The sequence below is a fragment of the Mangifera indica genome, chromosome 7 (genome assembly GCF_011075055.1).
Source record: "Mangifera indica cultivar Alphonso chromosome 7, CATAS_Mindica_2.1, whole genome shotgun sequence".
Lineage (NCBI taxonomy): Eukaryota > Viridiplantae > Streptophyta > Magnoliopsida > Sapindales > Anacardiaceae > Mangifera > Mangifera indica.
This window is the reverse complement of record NC_058143.1, coordinates 15,852,265-15,867,549: the sequence shown is the minus strand read 5'-3', so window position 1 is coordinate 15,867,549 and position 15,285 is coordinate 15,852,265. Positions and strand designations below refer to the sequence as shown.

General features: G+C 33.4%; 2 protein-coding genes across 3 annotated transcripts; both read left to right on the top strand.

Annotated features, from left to right (window-relative positions):
* Positions 1 to 3,772: 3,772 nt before the first annotated feature.
* LOC123221058 (phosphatidylinositol transfer protein 3-like) lies at positions 3,773 to 7,843 on the top strand. Of its 2 annotated transcripts, none has more exons than XM_044643731.1 (6): positions 3,773 to 4,003; positions 4,242 to 4,333; positions 4,567 to 4,743; positions 5,234 to 5,332; positions 5,451 to 5,693; positions 6,905 to 7,843. In XM_044643731.1, the coding sequence occupies exons 2-6, from the start codon at positions 4,262 to 4,264 to the stop codon at positions 7,364 to 7,366; spliced, it is 1,053 nt and encodes a 350-aa protein (XP_044499666.1). In that variant the 5' UTR covers positions 3,773 to 4,003; positions 4,242 to 4,261; the 3' UTR covers positions 7,367 to 7,843. The 2 variants fall into 2 exon arrangements, with proteins under 2 accessions (XP_044499666.1, XP_044499667.1); XM_044643732.1 differs by having other exon boundaries at positions 4,553 to 4,743.
* Positions 7,844 to 9,124: 1,281 nt separating this feature from the next.
* Positions 9,125 to 14,977, top strand: LOC123221056. Its single transcript, XM_044643728.1, has 3 exons — positions 9,125 to 9,581; positions 9,702 to 13,256; positions 13,569 to 14,977. Exons 2-3 carry the CDS (start codon positions 9,729 to 9,731, stop codon positions 14,421 to 14,423), a joined length of 4,383 nt encoding a protein of 1,460 aa, XP_044499663.1. The 5' UTR covers positions 9,125 to 9,581; positions 9,702 to 9,728; the 3' UTR covers positions 14,424 to 14,977.
* Positions 14,978 to 15,285: the final 308 nt, after the last annotated feature.

Genomic DNA, 15,285 nt, shown 5'->3' with positions numbered 1-15,285 from the left:
CATAGCTTGTAGTACACTTCATTACTGCCCCACTTTGCAAACAAGAAAACCTGCCATTTGTTCAGCAGCAGGGCATCTATAGCTAACAACCGGGCATGTGGACCAGATGTGGATAAAATAAATACGGGTTAAAACCGGATAATTTATATGGATAGTGTTTTTTAAAACCCATATTTGGCCTTACAGATATAGATTAATCTGTGATTTACTTATTAATATTATTTTTTTATTTTTACTATTTTAATATATTTAATTTTTTTTCAAATATATAAATACTTAGCAGAGGAATAAAAATCTATCCCAAATTATAAATTTTAGAAGACAGATCCAGGCTATGACCAAAATATATATATATATATATATATATATATATATATATATATATATATATGTGTGTGTGTGTGTGTGTGTGTGTGATTAAATACAAGAACAAATATAATTGAGTGCAGAGTAGGTTGGCAAAAGCAACATATGTAAAAGCATTTGTTCCTTTTGATAAGATATCTCTATTTCCATTAAAAAAAAAAAAAAATCTGATCAGAGGCATCCAGAAAAGAAAATAAATAATGATTTGACGGTGAAATGAAGATAAGGATTAGGTTAGGCCCAACGCCATTTAGAAACAGAGAACCTGTGATTCAACTTTTTGGGAAAAAAGTTACTTTGTTCTGAGCCAATTTCAAAACTCTGTGCTGCCCACCGTTAACGGCGCCTTCAGAAATTGAAGCATTTATTCTATTTCGACACTCCTCCACTATTGCTGAAGAGAAACTAATTTGGGAGGAATATGGAGATTATGTAGTTCAGAAATGATGTCAGCACCTGAAGTACCTGAACTAATGAATTCCCACAGATGGCGTGAAAGTGACTCAGAAATGTTTCGGGTCAGGACAAGCAGTGGATGACTACAAAGTTTGGGCACGGATTGGCCTTAAGAATAGTTTGGATAACAATGAAAAAAATTCTTCCATAAACTGAGTTTAATTTTTTTTTAATGTAATTTAAAAATTAAAATTTTAATTTATTTAAATAATAATTATATTTTTAACTAATTTAATATAATAACTGTAAAATTGATTATTAAATTTAAAATTTTATTTATTCAGTATAATTAGTTTTAGGATAGAAAAATTTTAATATAGACCATTTGAACTTTTATCTCTTTCGTGTGATTAATTTTGGGATAGTCAAGTTTTAACACGAAACATGTAAAGAGAAAAGACATATAAAAAGTGGTAATGGATTGTATTGGATTGGCTTACATAAATATTAAAACTTGCGATATGATCTGTATTATAGTGAGTTGTGTCATGCTAAACCCCCAATGGGCCAACCTATTAATTTTGTATATATATTAATTTTTATTATATTTTTCAAAATTTCCAAACTAATATTTTGTTTTTCCCTCTAATATTATTAACAAATAATTAATAAATTTAAATTTACTATATTAATTTTTTTATTTTTTCATAATATTAATAATAATTTTTTATTCTTTTTTAATTCTCTATAACATTAATAAATACTTTTGATTTCCAAATTAATTATTTAGATTTTTCATATAATAATAAATAATTAATAATTTAAAAAAATTATGAATACTGTCATGTTAGATCGGATAGGCCCACAGGCCATACTTCATGGCCCAGGACACGGTCCACAGGTACGAAATAACTGCTACAGAGTGACAGTACCCACGGGCTGGGGGAAAAAGGGAGGCTGGGCCCAACCCTCTTATGTACAATCAACTACTGTATATAAATAAAAAAATAAAAGAATAAATAAAGCTTATAAAAGGAATCAAATCAGTGGCATAATCAATGAACAAGCATCATAATAAGAACCAACTACCGCAAAAACTAGTTATCATTATAACAGCCATTTAAGGAACTGAGGATCTGTTCGGAACTGAATATATAGCTTTTATGAAAATTTTGTTTGTAGTTTAGTTAGGAAAATGTAAATGAGATTTTTATCGTAAATTAACGAAAAAAGCTTTACTACCAAGGTAAGAATTTAAGAATGTTGTATATCACGTGCATACTCAATCACCTTCTTCTAGAAGATCTATAAGGGCATTCGAGTAGTTGTGTGTTGGTAGTCTAGAGATTAGATAACATTGGTTTATCTTATCGATAATTGAGGTTAAAACACTACTAAATTTATAAATTTTATAAATGACAAATGTTAGTTTAGAATGTCGTCCTAAAAGAGCTTCCTGTGTTGCCTACTGTTTATGTTGGCTCTTGGAGCAAGGTGTGCTGATGATAATTTGAGATCCTTTGAATATGACCTTCGGTTCTCGTCAACATATAGAGCTAGTAGTCTTTTATAGGTGCACAAACTTATTCAACTATTTTCGTTTTGGAAAAATGTTTTCCAATAGGGTGTGTGTTATTGGGATGAAATTATGTACCTGTTTAACAATGATGGGATAGAAATATTATTTGTAACTGATTTAGACTTTAGAGTCTTTTTTTTTTTTTTTCGAATTGTGATGTATCAACCCTAAACATAAGTTAATTATATTTTTTAAATTGGCTAATGACTGATTGTCTAAGGGTTTTTTTTTTTGTGTTTTCTATTGCGGGCCATTGTTGATATAAAGCTTGTCAAGATAAAAAATATGGCGAAGTTTTTTTTTTTTTTTTGGGCCTGGAAGAAAAAATTAATTTGTTTTAACGGGAAAAAAACTATTTTTCACTCAATTTTTAGGTCATTTTCAAACCTACATTTATAAAAGATGAAAAACTCCTATTCCCACCTATAGACAAATTTCTGTTAATTTTTTCTATTAAAAAGAGAGATAAAATAGTTATTTTACTATTTATATTAAAAAGTTTTAAAATTTATTACTTTCCGGCCCCAAGTTTTAGAAACTAATATTTTACCTTTACTTAAAGTTTTAAAATTTTAAAAAGTAACATTTTCACCCCCAAACCTAGGGTTTCCACAATTTTTAAAACTCAGTCGCCCCTTATATCTTTCAAAAATAACAGTTTCACCCCCATTATTCAACTTCATTTGCCAACGTCGTCTCTAGCCTCCTCCTTCTCCTGGTACTATAACGATGGTGTGATGAAGAGATCTTCATCTCCTCGTCGCACGGTGCAACGAAAAGACAAAGATCTCTTCGTTGTATAGTGCGACAAAAATCTCTTCGTCGCATGATGCAACGAAGAGATAGAGATCTCTTTGTCACTCCACCCAGATTACAAAGAACAACACTTCATTGTTCTTCGTCGCTAGTCATGTCATCTAGACACGACGACGAAACGTCATCTTTCATCTGTTCTTCGTCGTCCAGATCTAAGTGATGAGGGGTTATCCTTCGTCGTCCTTTGTAGTTGGAGATGAGAGATCGGTGGAATGTGTCGACCGTCAATGGTGGCCGGAGAAGGAAGCAAACATTAGGGGTAAAATTTAAAATTTTCAAACATTGAGGATGTGTTAAGATGTTAGTTTTTAAAACTTGAAAGGAGGAAATGATAAAATTTTAAAGTTTTAAAGTTTATAGGTAAAATAACGATTTTACCTCTGTCCCTAACTAAAAATTTGGATGGCCGTTTGGTTATGGGTGGGAGTTTGAGTTTTTCATCTCCTGTGGATGTGAGTTTAAAATTAGGGTAAAAGTTGGGTGGGAACTAGTCCTTTTCCCTTAAAGTTAACTATCAACGACACGTCGCACATAACAGAGAGACGATCGTGCATATAGAAGCGAACACAAACAAAAATACGTAAAATAACAGTGAATCAGTGGCGTTTGTTTGTTAGCACTGCCATCAACCAGTGAAAATCGTTTCTAGACTGCCACGTATTCAGCGGATCACGTTGACTCAATATTCGGAAAACCAACTGACTTCTATAATTTTTTCATTTCCATAAAATTTTCTGTCAAATGATACAATATCGAACACCATTTCTTCTATTTTTTTATTTTATTTATATGTGAAGTTCTGGATTGGTTCCAGAGAAAATAAGCCCGTCTCGTTGAGAAAAAAAGGTGAATTATTCTCTATAATTCCATTTTATTTTTGTTCTTATCAGTAGATTTTGTATTATTGAAAATGTACGGGAAGAATCTAATAAGAATTTTGTTTCTTTAATTAAATTTTGCAGAAAAAATGAAGAATATTTTGTTCGACTTTTTTAATATTTATGAACAACTGACTGTTACTGACACTTATTTATTTTTTTAATTTTACGTGATTAATGTTCTAGTACTTTTTTATTTTTTCCAGTTTGTTAAAAATTTGAAACGATGTCTTGTCGAAAGTCAAGACCACCATATGTAGCAGAGAAATCTTTGTCACCTGAGGAACAACGAGGCAAGGTATAAATTTGATGAATGAGTGTGTTGTTACAATTATATAGTTTAAATTCAAATTTTCTTGGGTAATTTTTCGCTAATTGTTATACTTATTTTAAATATTTGAATATTCTTTTTGTTAATGGTTTTTCGTTGTATGCACAAAGTTTGTAGTGGATTCTTGTTGTTAGAGAGGTTTTTATTGTAGTTCAATAAAATTTTGAACGAAAGAAGTCCTTACAGGTTGTTTTATTCAGATCCATGATGTTAGGAAAATGTTGGGTGCAAAGGCTGATAAACTTCCAGCCCTTTGTTCAGATGCCTCAATAATAAGGTATCTTATAGCTCGGAATTGGAATACAAAGAAGGCAACCAAAATGTTGGAACAAAGCTTGAAGTGGAGGCTGCAATATAAGCCAGAGAATATCAGATGGGTATGAGTTTAATTATTTGCAGTGTTTGTTTTTTGCATTATTAATTTGGTTCTTGAAGGAAGAAAGTTAGATGGAAAGATAGCATTTGCAATGAAGTTTAATCTAACCAAGCTATTTGGTGGATTGTTTCTTTGAATGGGTCTTATCTATGCGACCAGTGTTTTTCAAGTCGTTTTGATATTTTCCACAATAACTGTGTTCCTTTATTTATAGATGGTTTACATCCATTTCAGGACAAAGCAATACGATTAAGGCAATATACTGGAAAAGTATTGATTGTTTCACAAAGGGGCCTAAAATTGCAAATGAATTTATTGTTATTATTGGATTTGAGGTGTTCTCTTAGATTTTGATTTTATCTAAAAAGTGTGATTGATGCTGCTTGGTGTTTCGCAGTCTTTGCAGTATGTTGCTTGCTTGTTGATTTTGGATAGTTTCGTTTTGTAACTATTGTTCTCTCCATGAAACAAGCCTTTTGTCCTTGCTCTAGGAAGACATTGCACAAGAAGCTGAGACTGGAAAAATTTATAGAGCGGATTACTATGACAAGTTTGGAAGGGCAGTTCTTATTTTGAGGCCAGGTTTCCAGGTAGTTGCATCAGAATTTTTATTTAGTTCTTTATCTCCTTTTATTGTATTGTTTTTACAATTTTGAGTTTAATTATTGTAAATAATGAGTGATGATTTTAATAATTTCCCTCTGTCAGAATACAAAATCAACAGAATCACAGATCAAGTACTTGGTATATTGTATGGAAAATGCTATTATGAATTTGAACCCTGAGAATGAGCAAATGGTTTGGCTGATTGATTTTCAAAGGTGGACAATGTCAAGCATATCAATCAAGGTAACTCGAGAAACAGCTAATGTCTTGCAGAATCATTTCCCTGAGAGATTGGGCCTGGCAATCCTCTATAATCCTCCTAAAGTATTTGAATCTTTTTGGGCGGTACGTAATTACATCTCCATCGTGATATAGGCTTTGCTTTCTGATCTGTGGTGTTGCCAGTACACTGTAAATCTTAGTAATCACAGAATATGCTTACCCTCCACTTCCATTAAGTGTTCTGTGAAGATGCCCGTCTACTTATGTAGGCTTTGTGATTAAAAAAATACTTAACGCCACAAATTTCTTATTCCCCTTTTCTCTGACAAATAACAATAATTTGTGAACCATCAGATCAAGCCAGTGCAAAATTATATCAAACACTTTTTGTAATCAATAAAATTATACGTACACACTTTTAGGTACACAATTGTGTACCTAAATAATGTGTCATCATGCGATTAAGTGATTTTAAATTAATAATAAGGTATCACTCAATCACATGATGATACATCATATGAGTAAATAATTATATATCTAATTGTGTACACAAAGCATTGCTCTTTTAAAATTATAATTGTGTAACTATTTGTGCAAAAGTTAAGGTGTCATCTGCAAATTTGAATTTTGACTTAAATTCACTCTTCAACTTCTGGATCCATAAATTAACTTTCAGCATTACAAGTTGATTGAAGTTTTGAGGAATTTTATCTTCTTTTTTAAAGTGAATTTGTATAAGAAAATTTTTGATCTCCTAATTAAGTCATGGTTTCTGGAATCAACTCATGCATTCTTGATTAGAGTGAACTTCAAAAAAGTGAGTTTCTGCATAAGTGAAGACCAACCAATATACATGTGTGTGTTACTTTGTCCTTTCTAAAATATTTGGATAGTGATATAAGGACCTCTTCCATCAATCTATATCCAAAATGTAAGATGCAGTCTCTTTTAAATATCAGTTCCGAGGTAAGTTGTTTTAATGTGATTATTTTGTTTAATTGATTTTCCATTGGCTTTGTCCTGCTGATAACTATGAGTAGTTTACTTTTACATGAGATCATTGTTTTAGAACACTTTAGGAATTTCATGAAGCGAATTTCATCCCATTTTCCTTTTTTTTTTTTCAATTTTTTATATGAATAATGAATCTGAAGAATAAGTAGAACAGTACTATAGAAAATATTGCTAGCTTTTTCCATCATAGAATTGCTGAGAGATGAAAACTTGGTGTCTCCTGCTCTGTCAATGCAATGCTCTGCTCCAAGTAAACTTGCTATGAAGTTTGATATAATCTATTTTATGACTTTTATGGTGAACCATTTTTTTTGTTACAGATGGTGAAACCTTTCCTTGAGCCAAAGACGTACAAAAAAGTGAGGTTTGCCTACTCTGATGACATTCAGAGCCAGAGGATAATGGAAGCCCTCTTTGATATGGATAAGTTGGAAACTGTTTTTGGAGGGAAAAACACAACTGGGTTCAACTATGAAGCATATGCAAAACGTATGAGGGAGGATGATGCTAAAAAGTCTGAAGTAATGAAATCTGGAAGTTTTCTACCAATTATTCAATCATCAGTTGCATCTCAATCACATGAACCAGATTCATTTGCTTTAGAACAACAGTCAGATTCATTGGCTTCAGACCCATGTTCTGAAGCTTCTGATGAATGTGAGTTATCATCTGTTGTTGAAACAGCAGGAAAGATGGACAATGATATGAATTCACCAGCACCAACACTAAGCTGTGAGGATGTTCCAAAGATCGAAGCAGCAGAGACAAAGGAAGTGTATTGACTGAGTTTGCCTGAAATATAAGCATGGCGTATGGCTTATATGATTCTTCTTCCAAATTTTGATCATGCTTTCTTGCATCTTATACAATTAGTTCTTCCTAGAAAGATCAACTAATTCTGTAATGATGCAAGAGACATGCGTCCTTGCACAAGGTCTCAGTTGCACAGAAGATGGTCTTCTGCAGCCGATTGTTAGAGATCTATCAACTGGCAAAAGATAAAAAAGAAGAATAGCCATGTCTCACTCAGACTTCTTTCTTGCATATGTTATTTTTAGAACGTTTTTCGTTTATTTATTTCTCATGCAGATAGGAGGTAATTATTAAGTGTGGGTACTAGCCAATTTAGTTTGGTGCTAACCATAGATTGTGGGATCAAATGCATGCTCACACCGAAGTGGAGAGTGGTTTGGTTTGGTATGCATTTAATTATCGCTCTCTTTTTCTAGTAAGTACATATATTATTAAAAGTTTTAGAAGAATTATATCTTCAACGCTCAACAAATTGTATTTGGTTTTGGTTTTGATATATATATATAGCATACCATTTTAGATTTTAATTTAATAAATTTAAGTTAAATTTAAATTAAATTATTTTTTATTCTAACATGAACAAAATAAGTAATTTTTTTATTTTTAAAATTATTAATTAAATGATAATTTTATTTTTAAAATTAAGAGATTTTATTAAAATTATCAACATATAAATGAGATTTTGAATTTTTAAAAACAACAAAATAATGTGATAGGTTGTTTGTACAAATGCCAACTAGTGAAGAAAGAAAACTAGAGAAATAAAATCGACTTCCCTTCATTCAGCAAAAGTAATCGTTTCATCTAATTCTATGTTAATAAAATTATGTATATTTATTTTGAATATATAAATACGTTTATATTTTATGTATGTCCTTATATGATTGATTGACTTTGAATCAATAACAAAATAATATTTACTTATATGATGACACATATAAGTGTATACGTACTTATATATTTAAAATGAATTCGTATAATATTATTTATTTTATATTATTCAAAAAATAAATTTGCAATGACATGACAAATTTAAAGTCCCATTGTTATAATTTTAATTAATATCATATTAATTTTAATATAGTTAGATTATTATATTGAGCTGTTTCTATTTCCTAATTAATATTCAATCAAACTTAGTGGAAAAATTTTTAAAATCAATTTAGCAAATACTTAATATTAGAATAATAATAATCAAAATTTGGTATAAAAATATAAAATTTATATAAATTTATCGTATTTATATACTTCTTAACACTTATATTAATCTTTTCATTTCGATCTGTATTACAACAAAAATTGATCATTTCGAATAAGTTTTTGAATATTTAAATTATAACCTAATAAACATAGAATGCTTATAGATTATCGGAAAAAAAATATTTTGATGTAATTAACTAAGAGAGTAACATAATTAGTAAGAAGGGCATTATTGAAAATAAAATAAATTTTGTTTAAAAAAATAAAATTACCGTAAGTTTGTCTAAAAAAATTTAAACAAAAAAATTTATTCTTATTTTAATTAATATCTATTGTTTTTGTGTGTTAAACATAAAACATATAAAATGTATAAAATATAATTTCGAATATATTAGTTTTAAATAGTTTTTTTTATTTAACAAGTTTATTGAATTTGAGCAAATATCAAATAAATCAATATTTATATATTAAATAATTTGGATTATAAACTGACTCTCAATTTCAACTAGGAAACGGTCAGGTTTTAAATAATTTCAAATAAATCTATTATTGCATGGTGCATGATGAGTGAGAAGCCAAACAAACCATGAACTTTTGTTCTTCGTTAATCTATCTCCTGTCCGATGTGCGCCCCATACACAGATTATTCAAAACACAGCTCTCCATAGCGATACTTTTCTTGCTCAACCCCATAAAGCTTACCATAAAGGAAACAAGATTCCTTTCACTTTTGTCTCTTTTCAATCTCGTCTTTTCTTTTCCTAACAAAACCTTTCTACTGTTCACTCATTGCTGCCTTTAAACTAATCGGCTCATATCCATTTTTCTTTTCTAATTCATTTCTTGAATATTTTTTATTCTCTCTCACTGGAAAAATTCCCACTTGAAGGCCAACCAATGTCAAACTTTTCATTTTTTTCGTTTCAGCTGTTGAGTTGATCGTCCTCTGATTGCTTGGAATTTCATTTGATTGCATTTTTTTAGGTGGGTTTATTGTTAAGTTTTATGATTAATTTATTAATATTTTTCTTTGAATTTGGCTGTCAATGGATCTACTGGATGAAGATTTGTTTTTGATGGATTGTATTTATTTTATTGAAACAGAGACTGTATTTTTGCTGTTCTGATGATATGGAGAGTGAAATGGGAGTTGATGCAATGAGAATTAGGGTTCAAATCAGGAAAATTATGGCTTTTTCAATACGTTGGTATAGATCAGTTTGTAACCATCCATTCCTTGTGGGTTTTGTGTGTTTTTTGATACTTTTGTATAGATCATCTCCTTTTATCTTTTCCCTTTTGGTTTCTGCATCTCCTGTTTTGATTTGTACTGCGATGTTGCTTGGTACCCTTTTGAGTTTTGGAAAACCGAACATACCAGAAATTGAGAAGGAAGAGAAGGAAGAGAAAGTTAGCACCGATGAGGTTGCTTCTTTTAAAACTGGGGTTGTAGAAGAGAGTACTGTTGTTCTGGGAGATGTGAACGGAAGTATTTCAATGGTGGAGAAATATATAGGAAAGGGAAGGACTGTGGCTGAAAATTCTCTTGATGAGGCAATTTTGGTGGAGGATAAAGTAGGTGAGGTTCAGGAAGATGGTGGTTTGGTTGATTGTATGCCATTGATTGATGAGAATTTGAGGGAAATTCAGTGTGAGAAGCAAGTAATTGAGCATGTCGAAAGAGAATTCAATGCAGTGGAGTCTCAGAAAAAGAGGGAAGATCACGAGGAGAAACCACGGAATGAAGGAAAATTGAATGATGTTGGTGGGGAGGTGCTAGATAGTATGTATTATGGGGATTTAGGTAATAATTTTGAGGTCAAAGATGATAAATCTGCAGAGTTGATTGATTCATTCAAGGAAGATCAGCCGGGTTCTGCTGCAGGCATTTACTGGAAACAGTTGGGAGAAGAATACAGTGACGGCAATGATGATGATGGTGAAGAGTCTCTGGATTCAGGGTCTAATGGTACAGAAAGTTCCTCATCAGATGCTTCAATGGCTGACATTCTCCCAATGCTTGATGAGCTCCACCCACTTCTATATTCAGAAGCTCCTCAACCTGTCCATATCTCTAACAATGAATCAGATACTGGTTCACTGATGTCCCATAAGAGTGATATTGAAAGTGTTGAGTCTAAGGAAAGTGATAATGACAGAAGAGAATGTGAGGAGGATGATGATGAGGAGAACGAGGAGGATGAAGAAGGAGAAGCAGCAAAGGAGGAAATTGAGGATGAAAGCAAATCTGCAATTAAGTGGACAGAGTTTGAGCAGAAGAATCTCGTGGACTTGGGGACTTCAGAGCTTGAAAGGAACCAACGTCTAGAGAATCTTATTGCAAGGAGAAGAGCTCATAAAAACTCGAGATTGATGGCTGAGAAGAATCTGATGAACTTGGAAAGTAATAATCTTCCTTTTAATGTTCCAGCTATTGCAACAACAAGGCGAAATCCATTTGAACTCCCTTGCGATCTCTATGACAATATGAACATTCCTGGTTCTGCACCTTCCATTTTATTGCCAAGACAAATTCCGTTTAATCTGCCTTATGACCCAAATGAAGAAAAACCTGACCTCAGAGGAGACATTTTTCGACAAGAGTTCACAGCTGTTCAACCAAAGGAACGAGTTTACAGAAGGAATGAAACCTTCAGCATAGGAGCATCTGTTTTGGGGGGATCCAAGCAGGAGAGGCAAGCCTTCAGATGGAGACCATATTTTGTACCGGAACGGTTGTCTTCAGAGGAAGGAACAAGCTATTTTACATTCCAGAGTCAATTAAGGGAAGTTAGTGAGTCAAAGATTAGTTCTGTTCTGGCTACTGAATCATTGAGTTCAGCTATTGATGAAGAAGACAGGCAGTTCCATGAACAAGTACCAGAACAGTTTACTTCAGAAGGAATGAGCTATACCATATTTAGTGATTCAAAAGTAAGTTCAGTTCCTGATACTGAGTCAGTAAGTTCGGTGGTGGATGGGGACACAAAGATGAACAAACAAAATGTTTCTTGGGAGACAAAATCTTTTTCTAACATGGACCGTGCCACTGATCATGTTGAATTTGGAAGCCAATCCTCTGAAGATGTTGATGCTGTAGATATTGAACAAGCTACAAATAGGGATGTTTACCGCAATAAAGTTGAAATTACTTTAGGGGGTATGGAGAATCACCATGTAAAGGAATGCAGTGTTTCTGGAGCTGAAGGGATGATTACTCCTGAGGAATCTAATACAAATGAGAGTTTGTCTGGAACAGAAGAAATGTCTACTCCTAAGGAACTTGGTGCAAATGAGATTCATCTGAAAACAGAACCAGGTGAAGAGGATTACAGCGGTGGGTCAAGCTTCTCATCATTGTCAGAAGTATATGATAAAATTTCTGAAATGAGAGAGGGAGAATTGATGAGGTTGGAGCCCAGAGCCAACCATGTTGAAGAATCGGGTGTTTCAACTGGTACTTCTCTCGAGGAGCCGGAATTTCAATTAATGAAAGGGGTTCTGGAACAGAGGGACCCTGTATTTGATCCAGTCCCCCAAAAAATGGAGAAATTCCACTCATTTGCTTTCATTTCATCTGATACACAACTGGAAATGACTAGAATGCTTGGGTATGCAAATAAATCTGAACTACACATTGAGGACGGCAAGAAGGATACTACTGATGATTTTGAAGAGGTGGATACAGCCTCCTCAGAAGGTCATGCAGCAGATGAAGATGAATCAACATTAAGGGAAGTTGCATTCACACAGACAAGTGAGCATGATCTGAACACGGTTGGTTATTCAGGTATTAGTCCAAACACCGATAATCAAAAGGGAGCCACTGTGAGATTGTTCTCTTCAGACATTAGTCCTGTAGAGGAGTATACAGTGTATAGGGGAGAGCAATTTCTCCATGAAAAGGATCAAGTTGTCTCATCAAGACATGATTCTGAGAATCATCAAGAGGTGGTTCAGAAGTCAGCTTCTGCAGCTCCTGGTGATCAGGTTTCTGATCCCTATTCAAGTTTGTCTACTCCAGAGGGGCAACAACCTTCCATGGTGTTTGAACATGTTATTATGCATACTAGTGAGTCTGAGCCTGTAGAGGGAAAAACAAATGATAAGGAAGAAACTATGCAACCTAAACTGGATGAAGTCCATTTGTCAAGTTCATTAGACATGAAGTTGGTAGAGGAAGGCATGACAGAAAAGGATAGACATTTTCTGCAGGAACCAAGTCAAGTGTACCCATTAAGTGTTGATGAAGTTGGCCATATTGATGGCCACCAAGATCTTTCTGAGGATTTGGATATTGTGCCTTTGAGTTCCCAGCATACAGATTTCAATAACTTAACATTGTCTACACCAGTGGAATGGCAGTCTACCCTGTTGACCGAGCAAGTTCCAACAGTTCATCATTCTCCAGAGACTGATTGTGTACAGGAGCATTTATTAGATAAGGGAGAAACTCATCAGCTTGAAAAGGATCAATCCCAATCATCTTCTGAGTCAAAGATTGATTCTGGTCTCCACCAGGATATGGACGCAAAGGTGATTTCCACCAAGTATAGTTATGAAGATGTTAGTTCTGAAGAAATATCTACATCTGAATTGGGGAAGCAACTATCTTGTTCGGATAAATCACCATCTTATGATGATGATGATGAAACCCAGGTGCGTAATGTTACTGTTTTTGCTTTATTTATCAAGTACATTGTCCTTCCAAAATTTTTTGATGTCACGTTACGTTGATAATAATTTGTTTGCTAGTTGTGCTTATTACCTTATGGTGCATTGTCATTGCTAAGAAATCTACATTACATAGTCTTTTCTTGATGTCTTTTTTATTTATATTTGTCAAACAAATTGTTATGCTTTTCTGATCAAGTGACTTTATGATTTTATGGGTAGCCCTGTGAGTTCTAGAGAGCAGTGATGCATAATAGCTCTAATAGGACTAATACTGATTGCTTTGACATCATGCAGGAAGCTACTATCCTTCAGACAGGGTCTACAGAAGAAGTAAACACTGTCAACAATGCAAATGTATCTGAAGTTCCTGATCATGATCATGATCATGAGGTGAAAATTTTGAAAAATTCATCATCAATGACTTACAATGCCTCTTCAACCACATTCAAGAGTCCTGGAAGTAGATTTCCAGATGGGGAGAAAGTAAGCATTCTCACCATTGCAAATGTCCCCGAAGTTCATGATCATGAGGACAAAACTTTGAAAACTTCTTCATCCTTAACATCTAACTCTGGTTCAACCTTATTTGTGAAAGATGGAGTCCTTGATAGAGTTGTATATGGGGACCGTGATCAGGTTGAGGAACACTTAAATAATCCAGTAGAATCATATGGTCCTTGCATTGATGAGGAAAACTTCAATGGAAATCCAGATGAATTAAGGGAAATTGATGAAGGGTTTCTGTCTGAACTGGATAGTGTTGGTGACTTTAGTGTCAAAGAAGTTGGTGAGTCAGGTCATATTGAACCAACATCGAAGGAGACCAATATCTCAAATACAGAGTCATTGCCCAATGATTCCATACCAGCAGCAACCAATGCAGAGCTACCAACTCTTGAAGCAAAATCAATTAAAGATATTGTCTTGGCATTTCAGCAAATTGAAGAAGGTGTAGATGTGGAGGAAGTCATCCTACACAGCATGCTTGAGGATCAGGCAGTTGTTGGTGAAAAAGTAGATTCAGCAGGCACCAACTTAGACTTACCTGTTCTCGAAGCAAGATCTCTGGAGGATATTCACACTGGTTTGAAGCAAGTTTCACAAAGTAATCAGGTTGAGTTATCGAAACCTTTGGAGTCAGAGAAATGATCAGCAGAGCTAGAAGAAATTGATGTGGTTTCTGCAAAGCAAATTGAATCAAGTTTTGTTGAATCTGTTAAGCTGGAAAACAGTGTGACGGCAGGTGACTGAGGAAAAATCTGAACATTTAAATGTGAGTATATCCAACAGTGAGAAGGAAAATCATGTAAGTGGAAATGAAATTCTGGCATCTGTTGTAGCGCAAGCTCTGGTGATTCAGAGTGACAATGAGAATCCAAAAACAATTTGAGGAAGAAATACATTGATGGTTTGTTCCTCAGTGATGGGCTTGGTTGAGTTATGTTATCTATCAGAGTGTTTGGTAGGAGATGCATTTGGTTTGACTTTGTTTTTTTCTTTGGTTGATATCTTCAAGAATGAGTTTTTGGTATTGATTTCTTGGAGTGTGAAGTTTTCTTATAGTTTTCACTTGCCTTGCTTATAGAAACTGAGAGTGAGCATGGTTTATCTTTTGTACAGGGATGTTTTGGGTCCTTAAATGTTGTAAATTTTGGATGTAGACTTGTGACTTTTGAATATATGTGAATGCAATTTTGGTGCAACTTTTTGTCATTATTTTTCCACTGAAAGTTGCAGATTTGGCCTAAAATTATTATTTTTTCTTTTTTCTTTTAAATAAGACCCTGACATAAACTAAAAATATAATATTCAAAATTTTTTGTTCTAGTAATATTAAATTCACAAGATGGTATGAAATATCAATGGGTTTTAGATTTGATTGCTTTGTTTCATATAACACCATCTAGAGATTAGTTTCAAATTGAAGATTGTCAAAGGAGCACTACTAATTACAAAGGGATAGTTAGTAGGGATGGCAATGGGGAGGGGCGGGGAGGGGATATCAATCCCC